Source organism: Polypterus senegalus, chromosome 9, assembly GCF_016835505.1.
Source record: "Polypterus senegalus isolate Bchr_013 chromosome 9, ASM1683550v1, whole genome shotgun sequence".
NCBI classification, from domain to species: domain Eukaryota; kingdom Metazoa; phylum Chordata; class Cladistia; order Polypteriformes; family Polypteridae; genus Polypterus; species Polypterus senegalus.
In genome coordinates this window covers 43,094,923-43,107,477 of record NC_053162.1, presented here as the reverse complement: position 1 = coordinate 43,107,477, position 12,555 = coordinate 43,094,923, and the positions used below count along the sequence as shown (strand labels likewise).

At 36.2% G+C, this 12,555-nt stretch overlaps 1 protein-coding gene across 2 annotated transcripts in view; it reads right to left on the bottom strand.

Annotated features, from left to right (window-relative positions):
- cfdp1 (craniofacial development protein 1) overlaps window positions 1-12,544 on the bottom strand; it is a 96,356-nt gene extending 83,812 nt beyond the window's left edge. The window contains exons 1-3 of one of the 2 annotated variants that reach the window (XM_039763016.1): window positions 12,184-12,544; window positions 4,654-4,783; window positions 890-1,112 (exon numbers count right to left, since the gene is read on the bottom strand). In XM_039763016.1, the coding sequence (XP_039618950.1) occupies window positions 890-1,112; window positions 4,654-4,783; window positions 12,184-12,250 (420 nt within the window). In that variant the 5' untranslated portion in view covers window positions 12,251-12,544. The remainder of the gene's footprint in view (window positions 1-889; window positions 1,113-4,653; window positions 4,784-12,183) is intronic. The other variant, XM_039763015.1, reaches the window with a different exon arrangement.
- Between the last annotated feature and the right edge of the window lie 11 nt (window positions 12,545-12,555).

Genomic DNA, 12,555 nt, shown 5'->3' with positions numbered 1-12,555 from the left:
CGACAGGCACCGACCACCTTACGGCCACAGCTCCGGTCAGCCGCCTCAACAACAGAGGCACAGAACACTGCCCATTCGGACTCAATGTTCCCCACCTCCCTCAGGACGTGGTCAAAGTTCTGCCAGAGGAGGAGTTGAAGCTACTTCTGATAGGGGACTCTGCCAGACGTTTGCAGCAGACCCTTACAATATGTTTGGGCCTTCCAGGCCTGACCAGCATCCTCCCCTACCATCGAAGCCAACTCACCACAAGGTATGTGGACTATTCATGACTATTCCATGTTTTCTTTAAATATGGCCTATTGTTCTCAACAGTTTCTACATTTAAAAGCTTTTAACAATGTATCAGGCTGGCCAGCATCTGCTCCAAAGTGTCTCGTTTGTAAATAAAATAGTTCAGGTTTCTGCAAAATGACATAACTGACACATATTGGAAATCAATCTGATTTCTTGGGGTTCAATTAGATGCCCATGTTACATTCTGTACTAATCATTAGCTGAAGACTCTTTTTCTGGATTTGACTTCAAAGTTTTGTGCCACATCCAAGCAATATGCATAGGAATTGTCTGGGTACTGACACAGCCTTTGAAAAATGTAAGAATGAGACCACATATCAATATACTGAAATAATAAGCTAAAAGAATGTGTATGGAATTTTTCTATATCTAGGTCAAGTTAGCTTTAAGATTAAGATAACAGCTGAACCGGGGAGAAAGAAGCATTGTTACAGAGTTTGGAAGATCATTAATAATAATAATAAAAGACTGAGTTACCAAAAAATTTAGGACAAAAATATTTAAACAGTAGTAACTGCATTAATATGATGATTATAACACAATGTAGATTTCTAAAGCAATATCAATATAGACATAAAAAAATGCACACTACCTGATCTGCCATCAATGTATGCGGTGCGGTTGTGTTTGTAGGCTTGGGTCTTGGAGTAACATCGCTTAGAAAGCTAGCCCAGAGACTATCCGCTCTACTTTGCTCATTTACTGTTTCTTTCTTAATGTTATGTTCACTTTTCTTTGAGTCAGTAACTTCCTCACTATTATGCTCGTCTTCTGACTTGTTCAGAGTAACCCCCATCCTTCTCTTTTTTCTCTTTCTGCAACACAAAGATAAATTAAGCTAGAATTACACATTGTATATGCACATGTTACAACTAAAAACAATAAACAGCAGAAAAGTGTCACTTTTAAAATGCTTGAAGAATGAGGGAGTTGCACCAATTATAGCACACCAGTAGGACACCTGGAAAATGTTACTGCCCATACACAACTATCAGCTTGTTAAAATAGCTCTTACCAGAGACAAACAAAACTGTTTGCATTTTCATCTCCAAGAAAAAATAACATAATAATATTTTATTTGACTACTGACTACTATCAAACCAAACATGTTTTGATCCTGAACAATTAACACATTTATTTACACTAATAACCAAAAAAATTTATCTTTTATTGTATTTTATTTTCACGTTATATCTTGATGTGTATTTTAATAGTATATTATGGACAAATGCTGGTATAGTATTGACATGTTTATCTTTTGCTTACAGACTGAAAATCAAAACTTAAATTTTGACACAAGTAATCAAAATTTCATGTAAGCAGATGTGGTACATAATGGTCAGATGAGCAAGCAAGAATTTTACAGTACTCCTTACACATGACAATAAACTTCATCTTGTTTTTTGTCTGGGAGAATATTTGCTATGAAGGATATTTTTGCCAATTAATGCTTTATTTACAGCATTTGGTCAAAAGAAATGTATTTGCTTGTGTTAAAGCATTACTGATTACAATGGGATCACACAACATCTGATACATTTTTTAAAATCTTTGTCTTGGAGTTATGCAGAATAATATATTTCGTTAACAGAAGAAGAACTGCCATCTTTCTGTTTGACTTATAATTGTGAGCTTGTGTCTAAAAGATTGTGATATTTTGCCTGTGAGACTAGATCAAAGTGGCATTCTTGCATATCTTACTACAATGTATATATGTATCAACTAAAATAAACTGTACAAAGTAAATATTGGGCAAACGCCTTGGATCATTCAAATAAAGTATTTTTAAAGCAAGTAATCTAAATAAGTGCTTTTCTTGTGGTGAAAACAATAGGGAAAAAGAATTTGCAAAACATTTTCCAAAAATGTGTTTATACCACATTAAATGGCTAGAAAACTAATATGTTAAATTTCAAAATCATTCCTTTAGGCACCCCAAACCATAATATGTATTTTCTTAAACTACACTAGCATCACAACCAATTCTAATTAATAAGTTAGAGTTGAATGGTTAACATACAATGAAAGAGGTGGCTGAAGCAGAGTTTTGGGAAATGGTAACAGATCTTGACAGCCATAAAAATCATAACTTTGTATCAAAAAGATCTTAGTCAGCAAGTACTAAAACACCAAGCCAGATTTTAAAGCTGTGGTCTTCAGGCTGTAATACAGAAATGTAAAGATACTGAGCAAGCTGAAAAGACAAAACAGAAGATCCAAAAAGCTGGTTAGGTCTGATATACAGTTCCTTAAAGGACAGATGAAAATCTAATGGAGTGCTAATGCAGTATCGTATACCAAAGTAAAAACTTACAAAAATATGAGAAGACTAAAATGAAATGATTTGTAAAGTGTATTGCAGCTAAAAAAAAACATCCTTGCAGAAAGACAACAAAGAGAACTGAATGCTAAAAGACCACAAAGCATAAGAGTGAAAACCAGTGGTAGAAAGTATTGTTATGTATTTAGTCAAAACTTGAAATGTTTGGTCCACATAAGATCCCAGTATGCCAAAACACAGGACAAAAAGTGTAAAGATGCCAGTCTTTTGTGATGGACTGTGGTGGCTCTTTCATGGCCTGGGAGAGTGTTGCGAGGACCCGGCTCAAAGTGGGGAAGGAAACAAAGACATTTTCTGCAGTGACTTCAACAGTCATTCTGGGTAGTCTAATGTAGCAACAGCTAGAAAACACAATATCTCCACTGCAATGTTTCCTTCCCCTGGAAGGGCACTCAGTAAAATCTATATGGCATCTTGTCTCTTTAGTCTCAGGTACACCTTTTACTCATGTCTTGGCTGCCTCAGCAATGTCCCAACACTATTATTAAGTGTTTACTGCTTTGTTAATTTATAACTTTTTCTCCTTTCTATACAATGCTTTGACAAATTCTAAGTCCCCCACCCCCCAAATAAATTATACACTGAAATAAAGATGACACAGAACAATTTTCCACTTACCTATTGTGACGGACAGCCGGGTCCCATGTCCGGCCGGGACACCCCTGCTGCATATGTTCCGGGGGAGCCACCATGGACGGTTCACTACCTCCCCCGGGACGCTTGGTGGCAGCCTCCCCGGCAGTTGTACGTTTCCCAGTCTCCCACGTCGCTCCATGGGACATGGAATCCTCCACAGCCTGGTTGGGAGATGGGGTGGCCGCTAGGGGGTGCTGCCGAGAGCCAACAACCCGAATGGACGAGTTATCAGCCCCACCCGGAGGTGCAATCAGGACCAGCTGGTCAAGCACCTGGAACACTTCCGGGTGGGCTATAAAACGGGCAGCCTCCCTTCATTCGTGGCCAGAATCGGTAGGAAGAGGTTGCATGGGAGGAGTGGTGGTGCCAGGAAGGGTTGTTTAAAGTCTGTGTTTTGGGACTGTGTTGGGCCTGTGGGACACGGGGAAGACGTGCCCCACGGCTGAAGAGAAAAATAAAAGCCTATTTGTTTTACACGTGCCTCTGCGTAAGTCTGTGCCGGGTCGGGCGCTATATAGCGCCTTTTACACTATGTAAACAAGACTTTCAGACTCAGTGTTGCACAAGCTCCATGCTTCACAGCACACGTCTCTAGAAGTGCAATTCAATTTTAATCTGTCAGCCTTGGTCCATACGACATAGAACTAAAACAGAAGGTTGGAACACCAGTCTTTCAGCAAGCAGTGCTAAAGTCTGTATGATTAAAATTATAAACATTAAAACTGAAGATTAATTGTTGCTACCTAAAATTGCTGAACAGCACAGAAGTGTTAAATAACAGTAGCATTTTCCAAGTTACATAATGAAAAAACAATACTGATGAAATGACAATTTTAAAATTACAAATTTGGACAGTTAAATTTTGAAAAGACCAATTCTTTAAAACTTGTTATAAATTGTGTTGACATCATGCCGACTTTAACACAATTAAACAATTTACACTGTACTACATATTCAGGAGAAATGATACAAGTGTAAGAATTGCAAAATACTAAAACAATCAGAGCACACTAATTTTTCCATAACTTGGATAAAAAATGTGCCTCATCTTTGATTGTGAAAAGCTTTTTAGTCATGACTTACATTGCCGGTCATTAATTATAAATATTACAAGTTCAATACTTATATTTTCAGAATTGTATCAGGGAAGTAAAAAGATGGACATTATATAACCCTATTTGAATAAGGGTAATAATGCCTGTCATCTATCCTCCTCTATTAAAATAATGCTGTTTGACAATAAATACAAAGAATGCCTCGAGGCAAAGTACTTTAACTTCTTTTAATTAAAGATGTGAAATACTTATCTGAGACAGTTATGTAAATAATGTACACATTACATAGGAAATATATAAGGTAAATACACAGACAATACATACTTTGTACTTTTGTTCTTGTTTGAGGTCATTTTACCACCATCATCATCATCTTGTGGAATCTCTTGGTCATCTCCATCAATATCATCCTCTGGTACCAAGTCTTTGCCATCATCTTCACTGTCATCTTCTCCTACGTAAATATAACATGCTTCAAATATGAAGGAACACAAACCCTATAAAAATATCTTGTCATAGTCACATAAGGGCATTAGAAAATGGCTTATATATACACACACACACACACACACAGTGGGTACGGAAAGTATTCAGACTCTCTTCAATTTTTCACTCTTTGTTATATTGCAGCCATTTGCTAAAATCATTTAAATTAATTTTTTTCCTCATTAATGTACACACAGCACCCCATATTGACAGACAAAAAAAAGAATTTTTGAAATTGTTGCAGATTTATTAAAAAAGAAAAACTGAAATATCACATGGTCCTAAAGTATTCAGACCCTTTGCTCAGTATTAAGTAGAAGCACCCTTTTAAGTTAAATACAGCCATGAGTCTTCTTGGGAAAGATGCAACAAGTTTTTCACACCTGGATTTGAGGATCCTCTGCCATTCCTCCTTGCAGATCCTCTCCAGTTCTGTCAGGTTGGATCGTAAACGTTGGTGGGCAGCCATTTTTAAGTCTCTCCAGAGATGCTCAATTGGGTTTAAGTCAGGGCTCTGGCTGGGCCATTCAAGAACAGTCACAGAGTTGTTGTGAAGCCACTCCTTCGTTATTTTAGCTGTGTGCTTAGGGTCATTGTCTTGTTGGAAGGTAAACCTTTGGCCCAGTCCGAGGTCCTTAGCACTCTGGAGAAGGTTTTTGTCCAGGATATCCCTGTACTTGGCCGCATTCATCTTTCCCTCGATTGCAACCAGTCGTCCTGTCCCTGCAGCTGAAAAACACCCCACAGCATGATGCTGCCACCGCCATGCTTCACTGTGGGGACTGTATTGGACAAGTGATGAGCAGTGCCTGGTTGTCTCCACACATACCGCTTAGAATTAAGGCCAAAAAGTTCTATCTTGGTCTCATCAGACCAGAGAATCTTATTTCTCACCATCTCAGAGTCCTTCAGGTGTCTTTTAGCAAACTCCATGCGGGCTGTCATGTGTCTTGCACTGAGGAGAGGCTTCCGACAGGCCACTCTGCCATAAAGGCCCGACTGGTGGAGGGCTGCAGTGATGGTTGACTTTCTACAAGTTTCTCCCATCTCCTGACTGCATCTCTGGAGCTCAGCCAAAGTGATCTTTGGGTTCTTCTTTACCTCTCTCACCAAGGCTCTTCTCCCCCAGTAACTCAGCTTGGCCGGACGGCCAGCTCTAGGAAGGGTTCTGGTCGTCCCAAACGTCTTCCATTTAAGGATCATGGAGGCCACTGTGCTCTTGGGAACCTTCAGTGCAGCAGAAATTTTTTTGTAACCTTGGCCAGCTCTGTGCCTTGCCACAATTCTGTCGCTGAGCTCTTCAGGCAGTTCCTTTGACCTCGTGATTCTCATTTGCTCTGACATGCATTGTGAGCTGTAAGGTCTTATATAGACAGGTGTGTGGCTTTCCTAATCAAGTCCAATCAGTATAATCAAACACAGCTGGACTCAAATGAAGGTGATCTCAAGGATGATCAGAAGAAACGGAAAGCACCCGAGTAAAATATATGAGTGTCACAGCAAAGGGTCTGAATACTTAGGACCATGTGATATTTCAGTTTTTCTTTTTTAATAAATCTGCAACAATTTCAAAAATTCTTTTTTTGTCTGTCAATATGGGGTGCTGTGTGTACATTAATGAGGAAAAAATTAATTTAAATGATTTTAGCAAATGGCCGCAATATAACAAAGAGTGAAAAATTGAAGGGGGTCTGAATACTTTCCGTACCCACTGTGTATATATATATATATATATATATATATATATATATATATATATATATATATATATTACATTAATAAGTCAATTAGATATTAGATTTATAAAAAAAGTTTACAGCCGGCGGAGTTATCTGGTTGGGCATGCACTTTAAACGGTCCCAGCTTTTAGGTATAACAAAATTCCAGCTCCTGGTATCAGTGACCTAAAATAGGCTATAAGCAAAAAGTAGAAAAGGCAAGTTTTAAGTTAGAATAAGCAGTTGAATGTCAAATCCCTCTCATATGTGTTATTTATTTTATATATATATAAATAAAATATTTGACTGTGTATTAGAGCATCACATGAAAGCCACTGCACCTGTTTCTTACAAAAATTAGCAGCTATTTCCTGTGTAGACTAACTTTAAACAAAGAAAATATAAAATTAGCCTGTGTATAAATACACTCAAAAAATAAAAACGGAGATAATCTCACTAAAATTTGCCATTTTCACTAGACCTTTGTGGCTTTCAACCTCATCATCTCCAGAACATGTTATATGGATGTGATTTTACTTCAAAAGAATTAAAAATAATTGCATTAAATGCCAATTTCCTGTACTTATGCCGACCACAATAATCACTGAGAATTTTTAAATATTTAAGCATGCTGAAAAAAAGAATGAGATTTTTAAATTTGTTTCTCAATAACTGCAGTGAGAAGTCAAGCAAAATTACACCTTTTATTGGCTAACTAAAAAGATTACAATATGCAAGCTTTCGAGGCAACTCAGTCCTCTTCACCTCTAACAGTTAATCATATCAAAAATCCCTTCCCTCTTTTCCGAATACTCATGCTGAAGAAAAAAAATTAAGTTTTTAATTATCGTCTGGGGCAAATAAGAGAGCAAAAGATCCATTTGTGATGAGATTTGGGCTTGGGGTGGGGTAACAAAAGTCTTTCAAGACAAGAGAAGTGAGAAGAGGCAGACACTTTTGTGTGGAAGGAGCGCTGCTTAGGAAAGACACAAGTACATGTGCCGTTTGACCTTCATTTGTCTCTCAGCTATTGAGTATATGGAGATTCACCTACATGCTCTGTAACATTATTATTGGGACTATTGAAATAATAATTACTGTTCTATTCAGTGTTCTTCACTGTAAAATGACTGTCTCTAAATCTTTAACTTAATTTCACAGTAAAATGTAGCCACAATAAGGAGGTCACAACTATCACATCTGTTTTCTACTTAATTTTGTGAATGTAAATTTTGTCAGTCTTCTGGGCAATGCTCAGTAGGACAGCCAGTAAATAAGAAGGCATTACTACCTGCACACAAGAAAGAAAAAAAAAAAAAAAAAAAAACTGTTTACTGCAAAGCTAATACCTTCAGAAACATCCACCATTTCTGAACAATAGCCATTAAAATGCTAAGGAGAGATAAACAAAGCATAGACTACTTTTAATTTTTCAACTACACATTTCGTACAAACTGAAGAACGCAAAAAGGGTATCTTCAAAAAACAATCAATATGAGTTAACAAATGTAACACAAAAAAAAAATACAAAAAAGGCTTTATTTTACCTCAGATTTACATTTTGTACCTCTGCACTTACGGCCATATTCTTTAATTTAAACTGAGAAAAGGAAATATCATCTCTATTGGGATTGACCCCTTAATTCTAACTGCAAACCATGCAGTTCAACACATAAAGCATTAGCATATTTTATGAACACCAGAAATCCTTTTCCCAGGGAACATTATGATAAAGATTACTTTAAAGAGAAATCCTGCTCAATTTGCACCCAACACTAAAGAATTAAATTCTCTTTTATGCTTGCCTCTCTACCTCATTGGTATGCTGTGTCTGCAAGTCATTTCTTAAGGTTATCTTTCCTTTTATTTCCTATTAACATGAATGTACTTTACTGTAATACTTAAAATACTCCAGACTACAAATTGTGTTACCACTTTCTTAGCGTAGGAAGCACTGGGTGTATATTCATAATGAAAAAGTCCTCATTTAAATGAAGACATTTGTTATCAAAAAAAAAAAAAATCAATGTGGCCATTCGCAGAACATGCTTCCACCAATAAAAGACCACTTACATGGTTAAATGTCTTTCCAACTTTTCATATAGTTAGGTAAAGTAACAAAACAGGTCAACAAATTTTTGAGTTACCTTACAAGTAAACAAAAATGTATAATTCTGCTAAAGAACAGAATTATCCCTTGTACAAACCAAGCAAACTAGAAATTTCAAAAATAAAGACATATCATTTCTTGAATTAAAATTTTTATAACAGTAGTCCAAGGAAGTGTTTTGATCATGGTGAAGGGGCCTTTAAATGTAAACCAAAAATGAACAAGAACAATGCAAGACCTTGTATTAACTTGACTCCAGGTACACACTGTTCAAGACTTTTGGTTTAACTCTACCATATTAGCTCTCCTAACACTTTATTATGCTATGCTATTCTTTAAGCTTAATTATAGTTTTAAATGAATTCCTCTTCAACATCAATAAACTAAATATTGTTATCCGGAAGAGGATGCCAAATGCCTTCAATTAATTTTATTACTTCAGGTTGTTTATACTTGGTTTCAGAAGCTAACAAATCATGGGGTACCTTTACTTAGAGGTTCATAATGTCACAGGAAGCATCCATCCATCATCCAACCCGCTATATCCTAACTACAGGGTCACGGGCAGCTGAAAGTATTTTACCTCTTCCATCAATGTGTAGTGTACCTATGCTAAGGATAAGAAACAGGTAAACATAGTAGTGTGCACCATTTTTAAAAATCACACACCATTTCTACCACAAATTCACTTTATTCCTGGGGAATGAAACACAAACTCATCCTCCATTCACTTATTTTCTGTCTAGTAAAGGACTGCAAATCATTAAGGTAAAGCTACAGTCTTTTAATAAACAAAGGTAAATGCTGAAAAAACCTTGATTATTTCATGTGATTGTTATACTGTATATTTTTCTGAACAGAATTCAAAAATGAAAACTATTTTTCTCCATTACAATCATTATTTTAATGATTATTAGAACTTTTTTCTAATGTTAAAATCTATATTTTAAAGCAAAACCATCATTAACTACAATAAGCATTATTGGTTCTTAGGAGGGGACCTGAAAGTTCCATGCATCTTACTAGGTCAGCAGTCAGGGCATACAAAATTCCAATGTTTTCGCCGTGAGTTGGACAACAGAGCCAAGAACTGACATTAGGTTCAGAAGGATAGGGAGCCTGAAAAAAAATCAGCAGCTTGGTGCAAAAAACATCAGACCTAGCTTGGCAGATCCAGATAAAGTGCTGCTACCACCACATAATGTTAAGCTTGTCTTAATGAAGCAGTTTGCCAAAATCCTAATAAAAGATGAAGCCTGTGTGATATGTAAACTGATACAGGGCATTTTTGCCAGACCGGACATTTGAAAACTGATTTCTGATACAGAATTTGTTAGCGTGATGAACAACCTGGAACAAGAGACTTCGGTATCATTTAAAGTACTAATTTAAGTTTTTAAGGTAACAATAAACATATACATTATTTTTAAAAAAAATGTGAAAAATGTAATAAGTTTAAGGAACTGAGTTTCAACAGCAGGCGCCTTAAAGTTAACTTTTTGAAACTTTTCCCTTAACTACTCGTGCTGATGTATTTTGTATACCAATCTCAGATATTTTTGGCCAACGTCCTTTTACTTGAGCTTTCCGGTGGCATCCTCCATCTGTCCTCGGCTTAATTCACTACAAGTACAGTGTCACAATGGCTTCCCTCCAGTGTGCACCCGGCCGTTTTTATGAGTGGATGCACAGTTGCAAGTTGCATATGATGCATTTGGTACACCACATGGGTACTTATGTATTTATGTATGACAACGACGAGATGTTCTTCTTGCAAAGACTTTGCAAAGAATATTCAATAACTGAAGTGAAATGCGATACATGTGCAAATCCTGCAGCGGGTGAAAGTGTGACCGGTGACAAATGCGCACTCGAAAAGTGGACAAGGTTTAACTTTCAGATAGTCCTAGACTGTGTCATACTATTCTGTAACATGGTATTAAATGCCATTAAAAACATAAAACATTGCAATAATTTCATTTGTACATTACAACTTCACTGCATGTATATAAATGCCATTTTAACACTGGTGCATAAAGTACATTGCACAAGTACTTTTGAGAGGAGAAATGTTGCGTATAGTTAAAGGTTAAACTCTTGAAGTGGTAAGCAGGGTGAAAAATTTCACCAAAATGTCAAGGACTTGAAAATAAAGTAACTGCACGTTGGGATGACAGTATAACTACTGCTGGATGATTCATAGGATGCATCAGAAAAAGAGTACAAATTACAGGCCAACTAACAAATGGTTTGGATCAAAACATAAATGTAAAATCTTAAATACTTTCAGGATAAATTTATTAAGAACAAAAATACATACAGGAGTAAATTGTGTAACTTGTTAAATTTTAAATAAATCTCTTTTCAATTTTGTAATTAATTATGACATGATGCCAACATTCTAATTATTTTACAGTGTTTATGAATCAACCAAAAAAAAAAAAAAACTAATTCACAATTAAAAATTTTTAGGAGTTTAAGTTTTGCAGATCTGGCATTTGTAACAATGCTGGAATAAAGGTTTAATATTCCTGCATCATAACCGTTTTAATTGTCTTAAATTGCCTTAAGGAGACATTAAGAAGCTTGTGAAACACATATATTAGACATTTATTGGGAAAAAAAGGAATTCATTTTTATAATGTTCATTAGCAGTATACAGTATAATAACAATAAGCACATCTCTGGACTATTTAAGAAGCAAGAACCATAACATCGGCAATAAAACATCCAGGGAGAAAGAAAACAAAAGGATCGATGGTCAGAAAACAGAACAGTAGTACTTACAGGTTGTGTATTTTTCGGTACTTCAGCGTTTAAGGAATGAGAGACACTAAAACATCAAAATGTAATGCTATGCCTCTGCAGTGACTATGGGAAGGGAACTGTAATACCAAATGTGAGTGGTCATGTCATCCATATTTAACATGAACTAATGCAATTAACCAATTTTACAAACGCAATATAGGCAGGCACAGTTGACACAAAAGATTTGCGGTTATGCAAAAGCAGAAGCCGATTGGACAACAAGGTGCTGACAACTCCTATCTTGAGTGTACCAGCTAATAAAAAATGCTCGAGGTCTCTACTACCTGTCACTGTTTGAATGGAGTGATTGCAGAACCGAATAAAGAAACAATACTGCTGCAAAATATGGATTTTTCCTTTTGATGATGAGGACCACAAATGCCTCGGAATGTAAATGTTTTGGTATTATGTACTGTTTAAAAAAATTTTATTAAAAAAAAAATCATTACCACCATTGTTGACAGGTGGGGGTCCCATGCCCATAGAAATGCATTTAGATTTTTTCCAATTGGAAAGACACATGAAAAACACGGAAATGCGCTATTGTTTTTTCGATTACAAAACTTCACATACGTTAGAAGACATATTGTCACGTTAATTAAAAATGTATATATTTGATTATATGTGAACTTATAACGAAGCCACTACTAATTTCATGCACAATGCATGTGTAATTAAAATGCAACGTTTAAAGAAACAAAAAATAAACATAAAAAGCTTTCATATGAATACCTGAAGGAACGTAGTCTTCGTCTTCATCAGAAGAATAATTTTCAGAATCGTAGTCAGATACATTCATGGCTGTACAGCGTTTAATTAAATACGATCCACAAGGCCCCTCTTTAAAAATCGTACACGACCGCTCGTCTTCCGCTGGCCATACACACGTGACTACGAGAGACGTCCTGCGTGCCTGCACGCGTATACAGTCAAACGAGGATATTAAAAAAGTGCATGCAACATTAAATTCTAAGATGTTTATAAGAAAGTCGTCAATTTCTTGACTACATCTTTTAAATGTTTGATTATACTGAGGTCTAAGGTTGTGCCTATTTATGTTTCTGGAAGGGACTCTGTACCTTTAACAAATTTTTCGTCACCTGA